Raw genomic sequence first — 22,228 nt, 5'->3', positions numbered from 1 at the left:
TCTTCTTCCCAGCGCATCCGCATGCAGCGACACCGGACCTTCTGCAGCTCAGAGGACAGCGCTTTGAAAGTCTTTTGACAAAAGTTCAAAAAGTTGCGTTTACGAGAAGACTCGCTGCCGCTGCTGTTGGGTGATACGCAGGATTCAAAGAACTCACGTAGTTGATCCTTGATCGGCTCCAGGTTGAAATGGGGCGCAGAAGAAGGGCTGCATCCCTCCTCCGAGGGGTCGGGGTAGTGCAGGTCATTGATGACAGCGGTCACAATTTCCGTCGCTGTTTTTGTCACTTCGCGACTTGTCCTGAGAGAGAGGGACTGGTTCTCGCCGTCGGTCCATTTGCGCAGGATGTTCCTCACGGCCTCCGTGGTATCTTGACGGTCAAGTATGCACGCGTTCCCGCACTTTCCTGAGTCGCGGGGAGGTTCTTGTCTGTTCTTTTGGCGCCAGCACGGTCTGAAGCATTTCGTATAAACGGCCGTCTTGCTCAGGTAAACCTTCAGAGCGCCGCAGGCCAGCAGCACCATCTTGGCCAGAACCTCGATCTTGGTGAAGCTTCCCGGGATGTAAATCAGGGGCACCGGCTGAGCGTCGGCGCTGGTGGCGGCGGACAAAGTGTGATTGACCCTCTGCGAGATCTCCCGCTTGAAGAGAGAGTCCAGCTTTTGGGAGCTTTTGCTCGGCTGCTCCGGGACGCCGAGCGCCGAGGCGAACGCGCTGCTCGGCCCGCCTTCCACCTTGAGCCTCATTCGTTTGCTGCGGCCACTCTGCGAGCGCTTCTTGAAGTCGGGGATGATGACTCGGATGGTGTCGGCGCAGACCTTCTGCGTGATGTCCGTGCACGTGTCCGCCAGGATGACCTGCGTGGCCGAGTCGATGGTACCCGCGGCCAGCATGCTCCACTGCGCGGGCAGAATGCGCTCAAAAGATTTCTGCACCGCGGGTAGGATGACCTCCGCCTTGACGGAGTAGTTCTCCATCTCCATTGTTGTGGCGCTATTGACTTTCTCTTGACGGCTGACCCTCGCTGGTCCGAACGATTTGATCCTTTTGTGATGTCATAAAGCTTTTCGCTAGAGAAGACAACACGACTCACTTTGTTACCAAACACGTACTCATTAATGCTCAGCGATGACGTCGCGATGGCAACCGAATGTTCGGCTTTCCTACTTTGACTTCACTGGACTCTTGCGTCAAGTCATTTTCCGCTCAATTCCTCAAGGTGGCGGTATTGGTAGGTAGTCACCAAAATATGGGGGGGGGTTCAAGCTCACGTGATTTCAGTGCCCGAGTCGCCTCAATTTAAGATCAAGCAGGCCTACGAAGCTCTGAATAAGTTACGGTTCCATTTTTTTGGATTGTGAAAATAATTTTAAATTCGGAAAATATTCACGTCAATAAATTCTTTGATGCATATGAACAGTCTGATTTTCTTCTTGAAAACAAATCCAATCTCAATCTTGGTTTTCATTTACAAAAAGTGGTTCTAGAGTTCAAGACAGATTTTTACATACGCTGTGATTTTGTGGTTTTTTTTCTCTGTCTCACGCTCTGAAGTCAAAATCAGACTCGGCCTGTCCTGTTTCAGGTCAGGCAGGATCACCAAAATTATTGTCTTAAATGCCACAACAACGAGATGGAGAATTTCTTACAGAATTATGTATTATTTTCTACCGGATCAAAAAGTTTACATACGCAAAAAGTACGACAGAACATCTGTAAAGGACACGGGGGAAGCCCAGATGATCAGGAAGCTCCCGATAGGTTGACTGACAACATGCAAATTCATTGACGCCAAGCCCGTGGATGCATTACAGGCTACGCGGGAAAATAAAATCGGCCAGGAAATCTGAGAAAAAAAGAAAGAAGAAGAAGAAAAAAAAATCGAGCTCCACAACGCTGGCTCATCTTTGGGTGCGATTTCCTGACGCATTCATCCGTTTAAACATTTACACGCAAGTATCAACATTGTGGCAATCGTCCAGGAATGCCACGAGCTCAGTGTCCTCGAGATGAACGTGTTTTGCTCCAAGATATGAGAACCAACCCCAGAACAAAAGCTGAAGACCTTGTGAAGCTGCACCGACATGGGCTGAAAAGTCCACTCGCTGACAATGTAAATGTTACTCCAAAAGAAACATTGAGACGGGTTACAGATTTGCAAAAAGATCTCAACTTCTGGAGACATGTGCTGTGGTCTGATAAATCTAAAGTTGAAAGGTTTCGAAAGCTTTGGGGCTATCAAGTCCAACATTACGTCAACAAGCTGATGGACCCGAGAACACCGGCCCAACTGCGAAGCGTGCAAGTGGCAGCATCATGTCGTGGGTCCGTTTTGCCAAAGCAGGAACCGGACGGTGCTCTTCATAAAATAGACGCCACTATGACGAGAGAACAGGAGACGGAGCTATGAAGGCAACATCAGCCAGGAAGCTAAAACTTGGGCGCAAATGGGACCCCAAGCGTACAGTTCAAATCCTTCAAAAAGTCCACGTCTTGGAGTGACCCTGATCAGAAGCCCGTGAAAATTTGGTGCCTTCACCCAGATCTGTAAAGGCGCGTGCGAGCAAGGCGACCCGCAAAGCTGACCGGGCCGGTATTCCAGCAGAGCTTGTGGAAGGTGACCCCAAACGTTTGGCCCCAGCCACGTAGATCAAAGGAAACGCTACTGCTCACTAAGGAAAACCGGATGTCAGCTTTTGACCTCCAAGAAAATGGGAAATTCTTCTTCAAAGGTAAAGAACTGTGGGAAATCCTGACTGAGCTGAAACAGGAGTGAGGCGCTTGAGTCGAGTCGGATTTGATCAAACACAAATCTTGCGCTTCTGTGCTTCTGGCTTCAATTGGAGGTACTAAAGGTACCTTTTGTTGAGCACTTTCTGATTTGGACATCGTTTCAAATATACTCGACAGTTTTGGGGTTCTTTTTTCTTTTTAAACCGCACATTTTAGTTGAATCGCAAACTATGAATTTATGTGACAAGTAGTAGTCGTAGTAGTCAAAGCGGAAAGTTACGAAATGAAGACCGCCGAGTCCGTGGCTCTCGTGATCACACCAGGCTCAGGTCCAGTCTGGCGAGGTAGGGCGAGCGGAAGGATCCCAGGTACAGACTTCCGTCGTGTTCGTGCGCCTCACTCACGTACGCCGCCACCAACCCGTCGGGGTCGTGGAAGCTCCGCGAGCAGACGCCGCCGTCGTGGAGCTCGGCGACCAGGCTGTAACGAGGAACCAACTTCACCATCGTGTCCTGGCTCAGGAGCTGCGGGGCGGAGGCCGAGCGGTCGCACGTGAGCTCTCGTCGGTCGGTCGGTCGGTCGGGCTGCCTGCGTGAGGGCGGCGCTGTTTACCTTGAAGAGGAACTTCTTGATCCAGGGTCTCTGCGACAGGAAGTCCAACATAGAGAATCCCGGGTTGGGACGTACGGCGGACATGGCCACCCAGTAGCCGCCGCTCGAGCTGGGCCGGATGTTGTCGGGGAAACCGGGAAGGTTGTCCATGAACGTGTCCATGCCGCCCTTGTTTAAACCCGCCACGTGGACCCTGCCGCAAACGCCGACAGTCTCTTAGCTCTGGTACACGTCCAAAGTCGGGCAATGGACACTTTGGGTCGTATTGCGCCCTGGTCACGAATGATGGATGTCCCGCGACTTCTCCTCTAATTTAGAAACGTTCGCTGACCTTTGATCGGTCTTCCAGCTGTAAAATAAGTTCCGCGGTCGCATAACGACCGGGAATCACGGCGCCGGTCAGGTCAACTCAACAGCGCAACGCGGCCTCTTAACTTCCTGTCATGAAATGACTTTGCCCAGAGCACGATTTGACAACGGCAGCATGTTGACGCTCGACTGTAAGTGCTAGCTTGCTAAGCTATGTAACGTTCTGTCGCCCGCTTGCTAGGTGTACACAAAGTACGCGCAAAGCCCTCTCCTGAGCATCGGTGGCCACCGGAACCCTCCCCCACGCCCCACCTTGTCCTCACCATACAGTCGGCGTGAGACACTCTTGTTGACGTCGCCACGGTGACCGGTGCATCCCTCTGTCGACCCGTGTTGCATTTTTAGGGCCCCTTTTCCAGTTTGCCGACGAGCTGGTCATAATTTCAGATAACCTGGAACCCTGCTTGGTATTCAGTCGCATTAGAGTCTACCAAATAAAGGGGATGCGGTCGTACCGCAGGAGCAGCGAGTGTCATGTCGTCAGATGTTAGCATTACGTGTCGTCTGCCCCGCGTGGCTTTTTTTTTTTTTGTTGGCCGTCAGGTCTTGACAATTCTTTGTCCAAAGACACGTGAGGAGCCTTAATGAAAAAAGAACAACTTTCTTAGACTGGCCACCATGGCGACGGGGAGTAGTTTTTTTTTTTGCAGAACCGATCAACGATCGGCGAACGATGACACTAAAGCCGATCGAGCGACGGGACGCTACGGATATAGCCGATGAAATGGCTGTAAAGTTTCCATTCTGATACTGCACATAGTACCATACCATTTGTACCGTCTTTTGACACGGTACCTGCGTATTCGGGCCATGGTGGTCTCAGCCACCAGGACGGACTCCTCGTCGGGAAGCAACTGGATGCCGTTGGGGAATCGCAGGTTGTCCATGACCACGCTCAGCTCGCCGGTCTCCGTGTCGTACTCCAACACGCTGACAGAGGGTACAAGCGCGTCAACAGGAAGTAGAGGCGCGCGACCGGCCCGCGACGTTTGACGCTACCGTCCGTCAGCCGTGGCCTCCATGATGAGGTGGAGGTAATCTTTGCGCTGCCACCTGCTGCTGGAGGAGGTGAAGTACAACTTCTTGCCATCCCGCGTCACCGCCAGGTCGTTGATGAACAGCACCTTCCTGCCGCCCGCCTCCTGACCGCCGGACACCAGCCGCGTCGACTCGCCTGCGAACATGCAGGTCCTCGTCGCTGTCAGCTGCTGGCCGCTTTCTGGCTTTGTCGGAGGCCGTTCGGTTTTTTGGGAAGCGAAAGCGAAAAGAGCAATCAACGCCTTGCTCACCTGTGGTGGGGTTGACTTCGAAGACGCCCAAGTAGGCGTCTGCCACAAATAAAGTCCCGTTGGATCCCGCTCGTATTCCCAGGGGCCTCCCGCAGGTCACCTCGTCCTCCGCAGACCCTGTGCGTCCACAAAATGCCGGACAAATATGATCGTTTGAATGAGAAAAATATGATCGTTTTCAATACTTTGACATTTTTAATTGCATTTAATCGTCGTCTAGCTTTTCTGTGCCGTGCCGCCCCGCAAATATTGGTATTATTTTTAGAAAAAAATACCAATGGAAAAGAAAACATTGGATTTGGGCGTGGGAAGCAAATCTCAAACTAAGATCAAAACTTGTCAATTCACCTCTCTTTTTACATGTGATGTGAAGCGGAGAACAATTAAAGGGGTGGGAAAAAAAAAAAAAAAAAAAAGACGTTAACGTGAGCCCTCCAAAAACAGGAAGTGGCCTAGGGCACTTCCTGTTACTATTGATGTGCAAAGAGCCCTTCAGGAAGTACGACGGGCTGACCGCTTCTAAAAACTTCGACAGTACACTCACTACCTGTGACAGGTTTGGGCTCACGTACAGGAAGCAAGCAAAGCAGTTTTTACTCGATATTTCATCTTCAAAAATGGCCGTCACAAAGCCCTGATCTGAATCCCGTAAAATGTTTGCGGGCAGGTCCGAAAAGGCGCGTGCGAGCGAGGCGGCCCGCAAAACTGACTCGCTTCCGGCGGTTGTGTCACGAGGACTGGCAGCGACATTTGGCCCAAGTCGCGCTACGCCATACTCGGGAAACGGATCTCAACCTTTGACCTAGAAGTAAATCGTATCGCATTTTCCAAGAAATTCAACAGGACAAAATCCTTCGGGAGCTGAAACGGGAGAGGCGGAGTCCCGATTGGACAAAAAAAAAACCGGAATGTGTGTTTTGTCACGTTCGGCATTTCTGCGGTTTGCTACTTGCGTTGATTTGCCTCACCGCAGGGAGGTTTTCCCAGTCGGGCCACCGTGTGAATCCTTCGACCAATCAGCTTGACTATCCTCCCGTCTGCCGTTCCGCTATAAAAGACATCTGCACGCAGACATCAAACGCCGTCGGTCAGTCAACGGAGCTAGCGCCGCGTTGAAATGTGCCGTCGGGACCTCCGATGTTGGCGACCGACTCGGGTCCGGCGAGGGCGTCCTCGTACAGCCTGCGGGCGAGGCGCAGCTTGCCGTTGGCTTCCCAGCAGCCCGACATGGGCGGCGGCTCCTTCAGACTGCGGGACGGACGGACCGCGTCATCACCATCGTCATCGCAACGCAGCCGCCATCGCAACGTGTTGCCCCACAATATTGTCGAGAAGCTCAAGGCGGCAAAATAGCCCTCCGCTATTACGAAAGCAACAAGGCCGTTAAGGCCACCCGCCGAGTACTGAGTAGTTTGCAGCGAGGCAAGAAAAACTTTGTCAACAATAATCGCCGCCGCCCAGTTTAGGAATGAATTGCCGGGGAAAGGTGTCGCCCTCCCCCAAAGGTAAGTAGACAAAGATGCCCCGAACGAACATAAAATGCCGATTTCGTTTATTAGCGGGGGGCAATTCAAATGAGCCCGCTTGCTAAATCGGGACTTCATTGTCGCTAACCACAATTTTTGGGCTTGATTGTCACACCCAATCCTGACAAAAGATGTGAAAAAGCTGCCACAAAAGGAGACGATCCAAAGATATTTCAGAGGAGTCATCCATCGGTCTGAAAGGGCTTTCGGACTCCAGCGGACCACAGTGAGAACCATTATCCTCAGCGGTGAACCTTCCCGGGCGTGGCCGGCCTACAAAGATAAACCCAAGAGAACACCACAGACTGACTCCTCCAGGAGGCCACAAAGAAATTCAGGACAAACTTGCAAGGCCCAGTTCCACCATCACACGGTTTGCCTTTTTTAATCCCCCGTTTTACGTTTCAACTTGCATTAATATGTCAACGCGAGTGCACGAGTTTAAGCAAAACACATTGTATGCATCAGAAGTTTGTCACTGCGGTATTGCCGTGGCGATCCATGTGTACCGTGTTCATTCGTCGCATTCTGAAAAGAAATTCAGTCAATTATTTCCTGTGTCCTCATTCAAATTCATTTTTAAAAAGTGGCTGTATAACAAAATCAAGACCGCACCGTGAGTGGCATTTGATGGGTTACAATTTTACGTTAACATTAGCGCTAAGCTTTTTAGTATGTCCGAGCGAGTCCCTCTCCCCGTCACTTATTAATAGTACAGTTGATATCAATACTGCGCTGACGATGCCCCGGTAGAATAAATAGTGATCAGGGTCAGTACGATTCCGAACGCAGCCGTCAAAATTCGGAACTATGTAGGCACTCACACGAGGACGTCGGGCTGGATCGGCGACTCGAGGACGAGCAGGACAACGAGCAGAGGCAAGAGCAGGAAGGCGCCCACAGACAGCAGACTGGCCCGGAACACGCGTCCGCTGTACGTCCTGCAACAGGAAGTGACATCAGTACCGGCGCCAGCGAGGAGGTAGGAGCTATACGGGGATATTACTTTTCAAAAAGGGAGTGTCATTTTTTTTTATCTTGACATGAATCATTTGTGGCTTAAATTAATTTGACTTAGCTCGTAGCTAATGTAGCGTGCACGCTCGCTAGTTCGCCCCCCCCGGCCTCATTCCAAATACAAATACGGATTATTGGAGCTGACGTAGCTCTCTTGCTCAGCTGACAATAATATAACTGAACGCTGTGTTTTCACCACGCGGCTGTCAGCTTATTGTTAGCCTTATCGTACAGCTCAGCTCCTTCCTTATTCGCGAAAAATAAGGAATTGATCATTGATATGTAATCTTTCCAAAACATTTTTTCTTTTCCCATCACTGCTTCTCTTTGGTGACTCTCTCCGAGGGATTGTAGCCTAGCTGATAAATAGCCATCTTTTTGATCGTTCTCTTAGTAGAATTAGACAATAATTTCATATGTTAGCATCATGGAGATCAATTGTTTTTTCGTCCTCTGTTATTTTGACATATCATTTGCTTCTGTGTGTTATTGTGATTTTTTTTGGGGGGGGGGTAGTTTATAGAGGTTGGAGCTCCGAAAAGTTGTTTTTTCTCCTTACGGTCACTTATTGAGTAATGCTAGCTCAAGAGATGGCGTGCGGCCATTGGCGAAAGACAGCAATCGAGCACTTGCTGTCAGTGAGCGTCCACTTGACCTTGTGCGTTTCCGCCGGATCCCCTCCCACACCCCCGCACTTTTTTTTTTGGTCTTTCCGCCGTGCTTCTCCCCACCTTGTGCTTTTGTTTCCGCCATATTCTGGCACCCCCCCCCCCCCCGGGTACTTTTTGGTCTTTCCGCCGTGCTTCTCCCCACCTTGTGCTTTTGTTTCCGCCATATTGGTACTTTTTTTTTTTTTTGATTTCCGGCGCGCTTCTCACCCTTTGCCCTTGTGCACGTGCTCGGCGAGTCTGTCGGTGATGACGTCACGTTGGCGTTGCCTCCGCAGGCGCAGGCCCGCCGTCTCGTTCATGCTGCCTCTTTGGATTCGGCTGTGGCCTTCAGCTCGGTTCGGTTCGTCCTCGTTCTCCGGAACGCCGCCGTGGACGTGACCTGCTCACCGCTTCCGGCTGGACTTCAAAATAAAAGCGAGCGTCGACGCTTTGGGGTCTGTGAGCCATTTGTAAAGCGCCGCTTCGGCGTCAATCAAGAGCAAAATGTAGCAACGTTACTTTTCGAGGACGACATTTTGTGATTGATGATGAGAATCGCACCAAAAGGGTAACGAGTTGATGACGTCATTCGACTCGAGAACGGACGTTGGGTGCCGGTGTGTGACGTCTTTGTTGCTGTGACAACGAAGCAAAGCCCCGCCCCTCTCTCTCCCCTTATTGCGCTGACCGCGGCGATGATTTTGTATTTTTTTTTTTCATCGATGTTTTTTGCAGCACAGAATTTAATTCGCGTAACGACCTATAGAGGGCGGCATAGGGGGTTTTCTCCTCAGCTCGATGAGTTTTTGTCACGTTCGCGTCCTTCCAAACAATTTGGAAGCTCGTCGGTCGCTCCACGAGCGCCGTCACTGAACAATATCTTTTAGCGATTGCATCAAACAATTACTGATATGAATGATGAGATTTCACAAAGCAAAAATAGGTTTTATTTCTTGTGCAGCTTCCATAAAAACGTCACTGTTCAATTTCAAAAGACGAAACATCAAATCAAAGACCAAGCGGCCCGTCGTTAACAGGAAACACAAACGTGGTCTTGACGAAAGGTCGTAATTCGTTATTTACAGTCACGTTGCGGCACAGTTAGCACATCTGGCTGACAGTTGTGAGGACCGGCCGGTGCGGAGTTTTGCGTGCGCTCCCCGTGTGCCCGCGTGGCTTTTCTCCGGGTCCGCCGCTTTCCTCCCACATCCCAAAAACACGCGTGGCGTCCGGTTCAGGGCGTGCCCCGCCTCTCGCCCGAAGATAGCGGGCACAGGCGACCCGCGTGAGGAGAAGCGCTACGAAAAATGGATGGATAAATCTTTCTTGACGCACTGCAAGTAACAAAAAATGACGGCGCCGTCACATCCGTTCCCTCCCCGATTAGGATTTAGCGAGCGGCAGCTAGCGTTTATCCGCACAGCTAGCAGCTAACTCTTTAGCACGCGTGCAAATGTGGTCTTTGCTGACGAGGCGCTGTCGTGGAGGTGGAGCTCCAAGAAGGCTGACGTTCGGCGGGGGCAACCGGTCCCTCCGGGCGTTTGTCATCATGGCGACAGGACGCGTTCGCGGGATTCCCCTCGGTTGTCGCGCGGGGACGGAAGAACGTCGGTCACCGCGATCGGATGCTCGGCGCCGACGTCGTCCTGTTGCTGTTTGGAGGAGCTGGACAAATCCATGGCCTCCTCCTCCTCCTCCTCCTCCTCCTCCTCCTCCTCCTCTTCCTCTTCCTCTTCCTCGTCGTCCCCCTCCTCCGCCGCCGCCGCCGCGTTGTCCTGGCCCGCCTCCGATGAGCGCTTTGAGTCCGAACGGTCCGCGCAGCACGTGACGGCCTTTTTGGACATCTCCAAAGACTTTTTGTGCATTCCTGACAACGCAAACGCACAACAAACTCCATTTATATTTCCAAAAACAAAACACAAAAGCAGGACTCTTGAGTAACTTCTGATTTTTGTTTTTTCAAATCACGTCGGAGTGGACACGCGCCTGCCGCATTTCCGTTTTCAACTGCCCGATTGGCTTCAATGATTTCCAACGCGTGTCCGCGAGTTACGTTTCGTCAAACAGAACAAAGAATTTGTCTGATCGTCATTTAAGAGTCGGGCGGCACGACGGAGCAGCCGGAGAGCGTCGGCCTCTCCGCGTGGCTTTTCTCTGGGTGGTCCTTTAACCCCCCCCCCCCCACACACACACATGGAACATTCATCGGACGCTCTAAATTGTGATTGCGACTGCGACCGGTCGAGGCCGTACCCCGCCTCCTGCCCGATGACGCCTGCTCTCGCGACCCTGGTGGGGATAAGCGGCTCAGATGATAAATGGATGGATGAGACAAGAGCCTTGTCTTTCAGTGTCTAGAAGGTAAAGACGCAGGAGCGGATAAATCAAAGTCGCCGACGGGATGTCACTCGCGGAACAGACTTCGACGTACTCAAGTAAGTGCACGTGAAGTTGCTGGAAAACGGTTTGGGTTCGGAAAGCGACCTCAGCGGGAAACCACGGCGGCACTTTTGCTGCGACCCGGAAGGGTTTGGTGTTGTCCTCCTGTATTTTGCGTCCCCGCACTCCGCCTTTTACTTTGTTGCTGGAACTCGATTCTGCTTCGGTCCCGTCGGCCATCTTAACGAACGCGACGATACGCCAGATGCGGAATTTCCTCTTTTGAGCGCCATCGCTCCGAAGCCCGACGGCACGAAAAGGCGAATTGCAAACCGACGGGACTGAACGTAGAAGAAACAAAAACCAAGTTGGGTGCGTGCGGTGCGCGTGCGTGCCACTGACGTGCATGCGGCTCACCGAGCAGCCAGGGGGCGCAAGATCCCATCATGCCGTTCTTGGCCGAGTTGAGGATGGACTCCGGGAGCGGGATGGAGTGGCGGACCATGGCCCCGTACAGGCCGTACTCGGCCATCACGCTGCTGCGGCCCCAGCACTTCTCGCGCTTGCGCCACTTGGCGCGGCGGTTCTGGAACCACACCTGCGGGCGGGTCGGCGCAAGGTCAGCGGACGGCCGGACGCTCAAATGAGACCGAGTACGGAGAGGCAAAAGCGACGGGCGCTCTCGAGCTTCTTCCTGCGTCGTCGTCCTCAACGGGATCGAGCTTGGAGAAGAAAGCGACTTTCACCTTCAGGGACGTCCACGCGATTTGGATCGTTTGACAAGAAAACATTTGACGGGAAGAAAGTCCAATGAAAAACTTCACATTTTTGGCTCAGATCAAAATAAATATGGCAACGATACGGAGAAAGGGTGAGAGTCGGAAGTATCGCGAGAAAAAATACTGCCAAAGGAGATTTTTGTCACGAGAAGAAGAAAAATCCTTTTCAGGAAATGCAAAAGCTGCTAACTTGTTGAATTAAGATTAAGTACCGCAAAATAAAAAGGTCAAGAAAACTCGGGCTTTGTGAAAGAATTCAACCGCGCCAGTGATTTATTTGCGGACCACTAGAGGGAGCCTGCAAGTTCATGTCTGGCGAATTTCAAAGCGGGCGCTACCTGGATGCGGTCCTCGGGCAGCTCCGTCTTGACGGCGAGCATCTCTCGGGCGTAGACGTCGGGGTAGTGCGCCTCGTGGAAGGCTTTCTCCAGTTCCTCCAGCTGGTGCGACGTGAACACGGTCCTGCAACGCGAAGGACGGAACAAACCGAGGTCACGCGACGGCGCCGGTCAAATGCGGACAAAGGCCACAATGTGACTCTTGAGGGACCGGAAGGAGCTCTTGAAAGGCAAACTACTGGCCTCATCCCCGCGTTCAGAATTTGTTCGGAGAAGGGAATTTTTATTTTCAACCGAAACTCGCCACCCGATCGGAGAGGTAATCAAGTTGGACCGTTTGACCCGGTTTTGGTAACGATTTTTCTTCCCACAAACATGTGTTCTCTCCCCCCACCCCCGCCCCCCTCCCGCCATCCAAAACGCTCACGTTTTTGAGCCGCACGCGGGATTTTCCGGTTGGAATTCCGGCGACCGTTCGCTGCCGTCGCCGGCTCGACGGGAGGCTTGGTAAAGCGCTTTTTGCCAAGTGGCCGCTTGTCATATTTCACTCGTGATTTTCAGCGGCCATCTCGCGATCTATGCCGTCGAGGCAGACTCGACCTTTTGCCGCATCTTGTCGTGGAGTTTCCATCCTAACCCTTCCAACGACAACAACGGGAAGTTGGCCCGGGTTCGGTCCGCGCCGAACTTCCGGATGCCCCGTTTCGAAGCGTTCCGAAGTTGCGGTTCTGGAACGGGACTCTCCCCGTGGCAACAGTTGCCCTTTTCCCCCAGAAAAACCCGAAGGCTGAAGTCAGTGAACCATTCAGGGTGGGGCGTCTTTCACCCTCCCGCATGGGAACGGTGGACAAATCCGCACCGTTGACTTTCTAGAGCCGTTCCATTTTCATCTTCCCGCTCGGAAGGCGATTCTCTACTTTGTATTCGGGCTTTGCGCAAACAGAAAGATTCATCGACGACGGGGTCGCATATTCACCTGTGGCGCCGCTTCTTCCTCTTCTGCGACGACGAGCAACTTTTGGACTCGTTGTGGTCGGACAGAACCTCCTCATCTGTCGACAAAGCCAACCCCGAAAAGCGCGTCAGAACCGACCCGACCCGACCCGCGAGACGGAGCGGAAGACCAAAGAGGGAAGAAAAGCGTACCGGAGAAGGCGTCGGCGTGGGGGTCGGCCCCGTGCAGGAAGCGGGCGTCGGGTCTCTGCAGGAGGGGCAGGTGACCCGGCAGGAAGCAGGGGGGTCCTCCGGCCGACCCGGGGGGCTGCTGGGCCGCCAGGCTGCACAGGAAGCCCAGACCCAGGGGAAGGGAAGCGCCCGGAAAGGAGAAGGCACCCCCTAGAGTCTGGGCCGGACCCCCGCCGCCTCCCTGAGGCTCGCTCCCTCCGGACGCCGCCGACGTGGACTCGAGGCCCAGGAGGTCCGTGATGGCGAAGCCTTTGGACCGGAAGCCAGAAGCGTGAAGGCGGGACTTGTCGGGAAAGGCGGCAGACGGCAACTTGACTTTGGACTTGTCCTGCGTCGCTTCCGACGCGGGCCGAGGAACGCCGCCCGCCCCCGCCAGCATGGTGAACGTGGCAAAGATGCACCGTCGCCGACCGGGACCATTTATGGTGCGCGGGATCAGGCCGGCGGCCAATGGGAGGCCGGCTGACCCTCGGGTGGGGGGTGGGGTCGTCTGATGTCTCGTGTCAATCTGGGAGGATTAATTGCACCAATTTGAATTTTTCAATCCGATCAGGATTATTTGTGCTGCTGCTGCTGCTGCTGCTGCTGCTTGGCACTCACTAAGACTTTTTCATTTTCATCTGACTAACACAAACACACACACACACACACACACAAACTTTTATTTATGGGAATACAAAGAACAAGAAATCACATTCGAATATCAATCATCAAGCAAAGAACAAAGCAATTATGAACCACAATCAGAGTAATACTTTAATAACATCTTGTTAGAAGCAACTACAATTCTTTTAAGACCAATAATGATTGATTTTGATTTTTTTTATACATGAATGGAAATGTTATAAATGGAGTCCTGTCTCCCATCAAAACAGAAATGTGAGCGTGTTTGCACTTGGGAGTTTTTTTTGGATTTGAGTGAGGTCCACCCTGATAGAATTAAAAAAAAAAAAAAAAACTAAAAACAAGCTTCATTTTGCTTTAATTATCTGCTAAGAAGATTGACTCTAATTGCTTTTTAAAACCATTCATACGCGCACGCGGGCGGGATTAAAGAGGGTCATTTGGCTGGATTGAAGTTGGGAAAGTTCTCCCCCCCCCCCCCCCCAATTTGGACACCAAACCTGTGGAGCATCTTTGACCCTCAGCCAGCGGGTCACAGGGTCACATTGACACCCTTGAAGGTCTTTCGCACCTTCTTCACGCCTGCCGCCGGACGGGAGGGGTCTGCAAAGCTTCCGAATTTAGGAGCAAGTGATGTCGGCAAATCGTTATTTGCTCAAGGGCAAACGGTGATCAGACGACTTCGCTGCCGAGCACGGATCCATCCGGCCGATCCGGGATCGCCATTTGGATGTTTTTTCCTTTTCGATATTGACATCATGACACAAATACCATTCGTGGCGTTTGAAAAGTAACGACGACCCGATGAATAACGCTAACTGTTAGCATCGAATGACTTCTTTCTTGACTTGTTCGTTGGGCACATTGAAGGCGTTCCACTCACAGAAACATTCAAGCGTCTCTTTTATTGTGAGTTTGGGTCTTTCTACAGACCCAACGAACCATTTATCAGAATTGTACGAAAAGCGTGAGCGAGATCAGAAAGGCGGTCTGACCCGAGCGCCTTCCAAACGTGCGCCACGGCGCTCACGGTGGAGAAGGGCCAAGAAGTCGCCGGCGGTCGGTGGGAAAGATTTTCACGGGCGCAAAAGTAGACGATTGGCAGGTCGACCGGTGGGCCGCGGAACGTTCCGGGGACGAAGGGTCGGCCCTCAAATCCTCGAACCGCGGCAGCCAAAGCGCCCGCGGAGCGATCCTCTCCGGCTGCCGGCGAGGTCAAGTTGCGTTTGCCGGACTGATGGAGAATCATTCATCTGTGCGTTAGCCAATCCGCTTATCCTCACGAGGGTCCCTATTCCAGCTCGCTTCGGCGGAAAATGCAGATTACACCCTGAACTGGTCGTAGGGAATTGATCCCACGCCGCCCGCGACAAAGTCTGGCGCGTGGTCCACGACACCACCGGTGACTCTGATGGAGAACCAAAAGCAAAAATCCAAACAAGGGAAAGGAAAAGTGGGCGTGTCCTCGTTCGGCCTTTCACAAATCCAAAAATGGAAAATGGAAAATGGAAAATGGAAAATGATTTTTCACTTTCGAAAACGTTTGGCCCGGGTTCGGTTCTGCCGTCGGTGCGAAGGTGATTCGTTCACAATGGCTTTTCTTACTAAATCAGTCAATGACCTTTTTGTCACATTATGCTTTGGTTTTTGGTCAGTATTTCTCATATGAGAAAATATCATTTCCAACCTCCGGCTGTTAATTAAATGTCGGTGAGGATTTGAAGACTGCCAAGTACAAAATGTTACAAAAATTGAGCAAAAGCTACAATAATTGCATTCAATTCAGCCCATCAAAAGTGTCCGAAAGAAATGAATTAACTTAGCAGAGTAATAATTATCTTACTAATGAGAAGAAGAGTGGAAAATAATAAGCTGTAGCGTTTTAATTGAAGCAGACGGTCGGATCGTGTACGTTGTTAGCTGCTTTGTTGTCAACGGCAACAATTGAAGAATTGTCTGGACACGCGTCTACGGGCTGCCCCCCACCCCACCCCACCCCCCAGACTCCCTTCTGTTGCTGCCCCACTAATTATTCATAAATGCACATTTATGCAAATGAGCACTTGAGATTAACCTCATTCAGGGGGTAAACAAGTTTGGGCTTTGAAGGATTAAACTTTTTCAATTAAAGGGCACGACCCCCCCCCCCCCCCCCCCGTTCACCTCGTTTTGCATACGCCCCCAGACAAACGCCAATGGCCGCTAATGGCTAATGAGCCACCCGCCCGGACTTGACCTGATCCGACCTCGGCTCGTCTTCTCTCGTCATTTCTTGGCCGTCGCGTTAGCTCGGTGCTGGTGGGTGTCGTTTCTCTTCACGTCAACGTTTGTAACACACACACACACACAAAAAAAACCCAAAACAAAACGTCCGAGCGAGGCGTTAAGGAGCGTCTCGATCATCGTCTTAACCGCCGAGGGTCGACGTGTCCTCCGGATAAGTCTCCGAGCTCCTCACTGGTGACGTTTGATTGTGATTGTTTTGCCTTTTTCCCCAAATGGGCTTTGAGTTTTTTTTTTGTTTGTCCGAATCGGGGGAGTCGGACTCGCCAACTGTGGGCCCGCGAAGCCCTTGCGGACTATCCTGGGTTCAAGGGCCTTCTCGGTCCTTCGTTTGCCGGCGCTTTTTTTTTTTTTGGCTGAGCTTGTTTTGCGCCGTCTTTTATTTGTTCCTTTCCTTCTTGGCCGAGTGATCGAGTCGGCCGTGTTCCCGCTTCGGGGTCGGATGAAAGCACGAAATGAGAGCGTCCCAATCTCACCACGGAGAGGTCCTAATTTCCCTCGGTCGAGTCGTCGTGTCGTGATACGGAGGGCGAAAGGTGAATTTGAAGAGCGCAACCCAGATTTTGACTCCGGAAAAGGATCCCGCCGCTTCCGAACGTACTGCATCATTTTGAAAGCGGCCAAAAAGGTGAAATTGTGGGCGGAAAGAGAAAAAGCATCTCTTGGTGCTCTCTCGATCTCATTGTAGCCTCGGGTCCAAGTTAGCAGGGATTATCTCCGCGAAAGGCATTAAGAGGCGGATAACTCCGCTTGCGGCCCGTTAATCTGCCAGCATGTTAATGAGTCTTGTCGTGGATTGCTTAAATTAAAAGCAAATATCAACAGTCATTTGGCGAAAGGAGGCCACCCCCCCCCCACCCCCACCCCCAATAAACGCGCATTAAGTGATTTGAGCGGCGGCTCGCGGCGCTAATCGCGTCGTCGCCGAGGCAAAAAACAATGCAATTAACGAGTTATCAGGAAATGAAGGCCGACAAGATGGACGCCGAAAAAGGGGAGGGGGGGAGGGGGGGGGGCGTCCGCTGAGGAAGTTACTTTCGAAGACACAAGGAAAGTCCGACTTTCGGAAAGCCTCTTTTCCAAATTCGGAGAATGAAGTTGAGCATTTTTCAAACTCCTTCGTCGCATTCGCCTTTGACCCCGACAACGATGTCTCCGTGTCCCGTTTTGACGCTTTCTCGAAAAGGACTTTGTACCTTTTAGGCCACGGGAAGGTCCAAAATGTAAAGGTGCAGGTGGGCTTTTTTGGCCCCTTGTTAGCTGGGCTAGGTCACCCTTGTGAGGACGAGCAGCTTGGAAAATGGACAACGGATGCTCTGTGTTAGCGGCTTGACCTGGGTAGTTATCCGGGCCTCCTTTTCGACGCTAACATTTGCGCTTGGGCGCCGGCGAGGCTCCGCTGCGTGAAATGAAGCCCAAGTTCCTGCTTTGGACAGGAAGTCAAACGTGAAGTTTGCTTTGATTTGATTAAAGTTTGAGCTAAATCAGCTTTGGCGCCACTTCAATCACCAAAGCAGATTGCACAAACAATCTCATCTGATTTGCCAAATATGTTTTGTGTCCACGGAGCGAAAATATGATTAAACTCACGCACAATACTTTACGAGCTTTAGTGTGCGTTGATCTTTTGATGCCATCTGCACACACGTCACGTCGGCGCAATCACGCCAACGCGTGCGCACTTTTGACCCGAAACGAGAGAAATCGTTGCGCAATCCCGCAAAACGTGAGGACGTTTGCGTTTGCCAGTCCACGTCCTTGGCGCAACGCCGCTTTCCCCGTGGCGCGAAAGGAAGACGTTTGCGTAGGACGGGCAAAATGTGGCGGCGCCGTCAACCCGGGGTTGGGCGTCGTTTAGGTGGGAGCGATTCTGGTTCCGAACTATTCTCCATTTGGATTCTTTCAGGAGTCCGAATGTCGCAGAGTTGAAACGTCCTTTTTCTCAGAGCTGACGAACAGCCGCCTCGGAGTCGATGTCAAACCTATGAGCGAGAAGGCAACCTGTGTGGACTTTATGATTAACGGATTGAGCTAAAAGTGAAATACGGCGTCGTCAAAATGCTCCCTTGGGACGCTTTGATCCCGTCAAATCGTTCATACGAGCAACTTTGAACTTGACTTCCTGTTTTCATTTCGAATCGGGCTCCTGACTTTTTCCAGCAGTGTTTCCCGATGGCCGTTTCGGGCCGACGTTCGGGCGGGGGTTGTCTTCTTTGCTTGGTTCGGGAAAGACGACGACGAGCGAATGTTATCGTGTTCGCGGCATCATTTGACGCGGTGCTCTTTATGTTCTGGGGTCGACGTGCTACTGGCTACTTTTAGGACACTGCCGTCGGCGCTTCTTCTTCTTCTTCTTCTTCTTCTTCTTCTTGGTACAGCTGTTGTCAGCGCTTATTGTAAAGATCTTACTTGTGCTGTTTATTATACAGGACACGCAATACTTTTCTCCAAAATGTAAACGGGTTTTAAAAAATGATAGAACAGGAAATGTGTGTGTGTGTGTGTGTGTTGAACCCGTAGAAGAAGAAGAAGATTAAGCGTGCTGATTGGTCTGAACAAAAATAACAACAATCGTCATAATAATAGAATAATAAGAATAATGGAGTGTAATCTGCGTCTTAGTGCTAATCCAGCCGCTGCCTTCTTCTTGTTGTTTCGCTGCGCCGCACAATCACATGTGCTTTAATCCACTTAGTTTTGCTTTTGACCCCGAATCTCATTTTCATTTCATTCCGTGTCGACCGATCGGCCGGCGTGTCCGCAGTCCGATAACATCTTCGCCGTCGTGTCGATTCGTGTAGTGACGTTACGTTGTGTGCGCGTGTGCGTGTTTGCGTGCGCGTGTCGAGGTTTGCTGGGAAGTGGCAAGAAAAAGCGGCGAGGCGAGTCGTGCCGCGCGCTGGCTGTGCGAGGTCGTTTTGTCGTGTCGTGTGCGCTCGTGTTGTTGGAAAGTGTCTTCTAATAATAACCGGACACGTGTGTGTGTGTGTCCAGATGTCTTGTAATCCTGAAACGCTCAAGATGAAAGTGGAATCTTCTCCAATTATGATCCACAGTCTCAATTATCCTCGCAAATCCTTCCAATGATTCCCTAATAATCCCCATGATGGGATCACATGACCTACTTACAAGCGTCACATGACCGGCGGCCCTCTCGCACACGCACGCTCGAAGCGTCCGAGTCATCGGTGGCCGCCGTCGCGCCACCCGCCGCCTTTTCGTCAACCTTCCGAGCCGACCTTCTCTCTGGGCCAAAATTCCGAAAGGTGAAGACGGAGTCGAACGACGCAGAAGTTGAAAAGCGCCAAGAGGAGAAAGCGCACAGTCGACACGAGTCCAAGAAAAGACAAAATAGCAAATTGAAAGCGAAAGGAAACGAAGAAGCGGTGTGCGCAGATTACCTAGCCATTACTATTATTATTTAATATGATATATGTGTGTGCGCTATTGTTGTCTACCATCACCGTGATGAAAGATTAGGGAAGCATAAAGTGATAAAAAGCTATGACAGATGAATACACCCACGCACACACAGGTATTTGCACGCAGGACACGAACGACTGCGATGTGGTCACGTGACGGCTACTCGAATTGCACTTTTTAAAACGTCATTCTTTCATCTCCACGTCAACTTTCCGTCACGAGCGATCGTACGACCCAACGCTTGAAGTTCTTTGACGCGCTTTGAATGTCCCCAAGCAAGCTGGGAAAATTCATGTGAAAGTTCTCTACTTGACTTGATAGCTCCAAGTTGGGAAGTAAGTTGACCGTTCCGAAAAGGAAGTTGCACTTCTCGACACGTGGGGGACGTCCCGGCATTTCCGTTCCCCGTCGAGGCCGCCCATTGACTCCACGCTCGTGGCCAGCGGCAGCTCTCACCCTGCGGTCACCGGGAAAAATTTGCCCTTTGGGAAACAAAACCGCAACGATGGTACCTTTGCATCCGACTGACAAGATACCGGATCGCTTTTGAAACGCCATCCGACCACGTTCCGGCGCTTGTCGGGGGGGAGTAGCTCAGCGGGGACCCCCGGGACTTCCCTCTCCTCAGCCACTCCGTCCGGCGTAGTCCCTCCGGCGTGTCCTGGGTTGTTCCGGGGGTCTCGGCCGGAACGCCTCAGCGGGGATGCGTCCGGACCAGAGGCCCCGCCCGCCTCGTCGGGCTCCTCTCGACTCCGCGCCGAACTTCTCGCCCGTTCTCTCAGGGAGAAGCCGGACACCACGCGGAGGAAAGTCATTTGGACCGCTTGCTCTTGCTTTCACGAGCCACAGCCCGTGACCACAACTCCGCAAATTCTGTGCTACCACCGTGTGGTCGAACGAAAGCATCCTTGCGCAAGTAACAATTTTGCCACGAAGGTGACGTCCCGGATTGCAGAAGAGCACGTTCACTCCCGTGTACGCAGCTGACGTAACCGAACGGGTCCCCAACGCAGACACCAGAACCAGGTTCACACGGCAGGCAGAAATGAACTCAGTTCAGTTCACGTGTGCAAAAAAAAAACGGGAATTCCTTCATGTACTTTTGCTTCACTGAACTCGTTCAAGCGCAACACTGGGAAAGGAAAAACAAACAAAAAAAACTTATCGGTGGATGGGCGGGTGACGAACAGGTGGATGTTCCCGCTGCGACTTGAGCTTTGCGGTCTTTGACAAAACCCCTCAGAGGGTGTCGGGCCGATCGCGCTTTGCCGGAGGTGCCCAAAATGGCGCCCGAGGCCTCACGCTGCGCCGTCGGGCGCGTGCGAGCGCGCGTGCCTCGTAGTAGTTAGTGCGGCGTAAGCCTCGGACGCTGGCCCAGATATAATCCAATCCTTTTTAAAGTAGTTCATACAAGCAATTACGGCCATGTGGGATAATGTCCCGCTTAATCTTAAAGGGCGGGGGGAGGGCGGGAGTCTGAAATGTTTTCTCCATCAATGTCTTTGAATGTTGAGTGAATTAAGTTCTTAGGGGGCTCTAATGGACCTAACAGCCTTTGGCAAGTCTCTTTTGGCCTTATTATTATTATTATTATTATTTGTTGTTGTACAGTAGTGTGTGTGTGAGCGCACGCCCTGTTGAGATGTTTCACTTGTTGACTTATCCCGGCCCAGATTAGCGAGAGCAAGGACTTAATGCGTGCGCGTGTGTTATGATGCTTCTAGCAAGCTCGCCGGAGCGTGTGCCGCAGGTCAAAGGTCGCTGGTAAAAGGTACTAATGGGTAATGCGTGACCTCCATAAGGTCCGCCTCTCAACGCATCACTCCGCCTCTTTCGTGCTCACCGCAAAAAAGCCCGCGCACCGGTTACTCTGCGTATCATCCTGATGTATGAAATGAATTGATCGATCTCTGTTTGATTAGTCTCGCAGAACAGAAAGCAAATTTCCCGAGCGCCAGTCATATTGAAGCCGATGGGAAAAAAAAAAAAAGTTTCGGACCTCTACCGGCGTAAAAGAATCGGGCGGCAGGCTAAACCCGTTTGGCTTCAAAGAGGACCTTTGAGAATTTGGTCTTGTTGGTTTGGCCGGCACAATTCAATTCTTCCGCCAGCGCCAGCCTCCGTCTTTCTAGGGGAGGTGGCGCCAGGGGGCGCCAGGGAGCGCCAGGGGGCGCCAGGGAGCGCCAGGGGGCGCCAGGGAGCGCCAGGGGGCGCCAGGGAGCGCCAGGGGGCGCCAGGGGGCCTGGTGTGTTGTGCACGACGCCCCCTGAACGGGAAAGCCAAATATTTAACAACACTTGCGTCCGTCCTATTGAAAATGAGGTCCAATGCATTTGCATCCATTTGGCTCCATCTGGAACATTTACAATTTGTATTCAATGGCTGTGGCTACGTGTTGCATTTGAATCAGATGGTTCTTTGCGTAAGTGCGAGCACTTTTGTTCTTCTGTTAAAGTGTTAAACTGTGCGTCGTTTTCCATTGGCTAAATATAAAACAATTTTTGCAAATAAAACCCGTGTCTCGTTTTACGACGCCGGGAGCTGTCAAATGTGTGCGAAGCGTTTTACGGGGTCCGGCGGTGACCGCCGCGTGAAACACGGTCGCTGGGGCCGGGGAACGAATCCATTTTTCGGGGGGAGTGAAGACAATTTGCAATTTGGGAAGACATTTTTGGAAGGAGGAGCATGAAATGACGTGGTCGCGTTATGCGCGCTCTTACTCGTTGTGTCCTGCAGAGGGCGTTGTTAGCCTGAAAAAGCAAGAGTCACCTCCTTTTTTACACCTGTGGTTTTATCGTTCTATATGAAAAATGTGGAACGCCTCTGTATGTATGTATTTCTTTCGGCTTGTCCCGTTAGGGGTCGCCGCAGCGTGTCATCTCAGATGAGCGCTCATATTGAAGTTTTTTTTAAATATGCATTTGTAATTACGTTCTTAGTTAGGAATGCTTATTGGGATGACATCTATGTATTTTTATGAAGTATATCACTAAAGCGTGGAAAACGCAATATATCGAAGAA

The 22,228-nt window shown here is 51.7% G+C and overlaps 2 protein-coding genes across 3 annotated transcripts; both read right to left on the bottom strand.

The window, feature by feature from the left end:
* Positions 1 to 1,415: 1,415 nt before the first annotated feature.
* Positions 1,416 to 8,769, bottom strand: apmap (adipocyte plasma membrane associated protein). Of its 2 annotated transcripts, none has more exons than XM_061837553.1 (9): positions 8,425 to 8,769; positions 7,354 to 7,470; positions 6,136 to 6,251; positions 5,972 to 6,064; positions 5,004 to 5,120; positions 4,714 to 4,888; positions 4,510 to 4,644; positions 3,346 to 3,538; positions 1,416 to 3,257 (listed from the first exon to the last, which is right to left on the bottom strand). In XM_061837553.1, the coding sequence occupies exons 1-9, from the start codon at positions 8,514 to 8,516 to the stop codon at positions 3,048 to 3,050; spliced, it is 1,248 nt and encodes a 415-aa protein (XP_061693537.1). In that variant the 5' UTR covers positions 8,517 to 8,769; the 3' UTR covers positions 1,416 to 3,047. The 2 variants fall into 2 exon arrangements, with proteins under 2 accessions (XP_061693537.1, XP_061693538.1); XM_061837554.1 differs by lacking the exon at positions 8,425 to 8,769 and adding an exon at positions 8,106 to 8,245.
* Positions 8,770 to 9,042: 273 nt separating this feature from the next.
* vsx1 (visual system homeobox 1 homolog, chx10-like) lies at positions 9,043 to 20,022 on the bottom strand. Its single transcript, XM_061837734.1, has 6 exons — positions 19,771 to 20,022; positions 12,839 to 13,385; positions 12,669 to 12,744; positions 11,693 to 11,816; positions 10,993 to 11,173; positions 9,043 to 10,063 (listed from the first exon to the last, which is right to left on the bottom strand). Exons 1-6 carry the CDS (start codon positions 20,020 to 20,022, stop codon positions 9,744 to 9,746), a joined length of 1,500 nt encoding a protein of 499 aa, XP_061693718.1. The 3' UTR covers positions 9,043 to 9,743.
* Between the last annotated feature and the right edge of the window lie 2,206 nt (positions 20,023 to 22,228).

Source organism: Syngnathoides biaculeatus, chromosome 12 (genome assembly GCF_019802595.1).
Source record: "Syngnathoides biaculeatus isolate LvHL_M chromosome 12, ASM1980259v1, whole genome shotgun sequence".
NCBI classification, from domain to species: Eukaryota; Metazoa; Chordata; class Actinopteri; order Syngnathiformes; family Syngnathidae; genus Syngnathoides; species Syngnathoides biaculeatus.
Note: the sequence above shows the minus strand (reverse complement) of the source record. Positions and strands in the feature narration are given on the sequence as shown.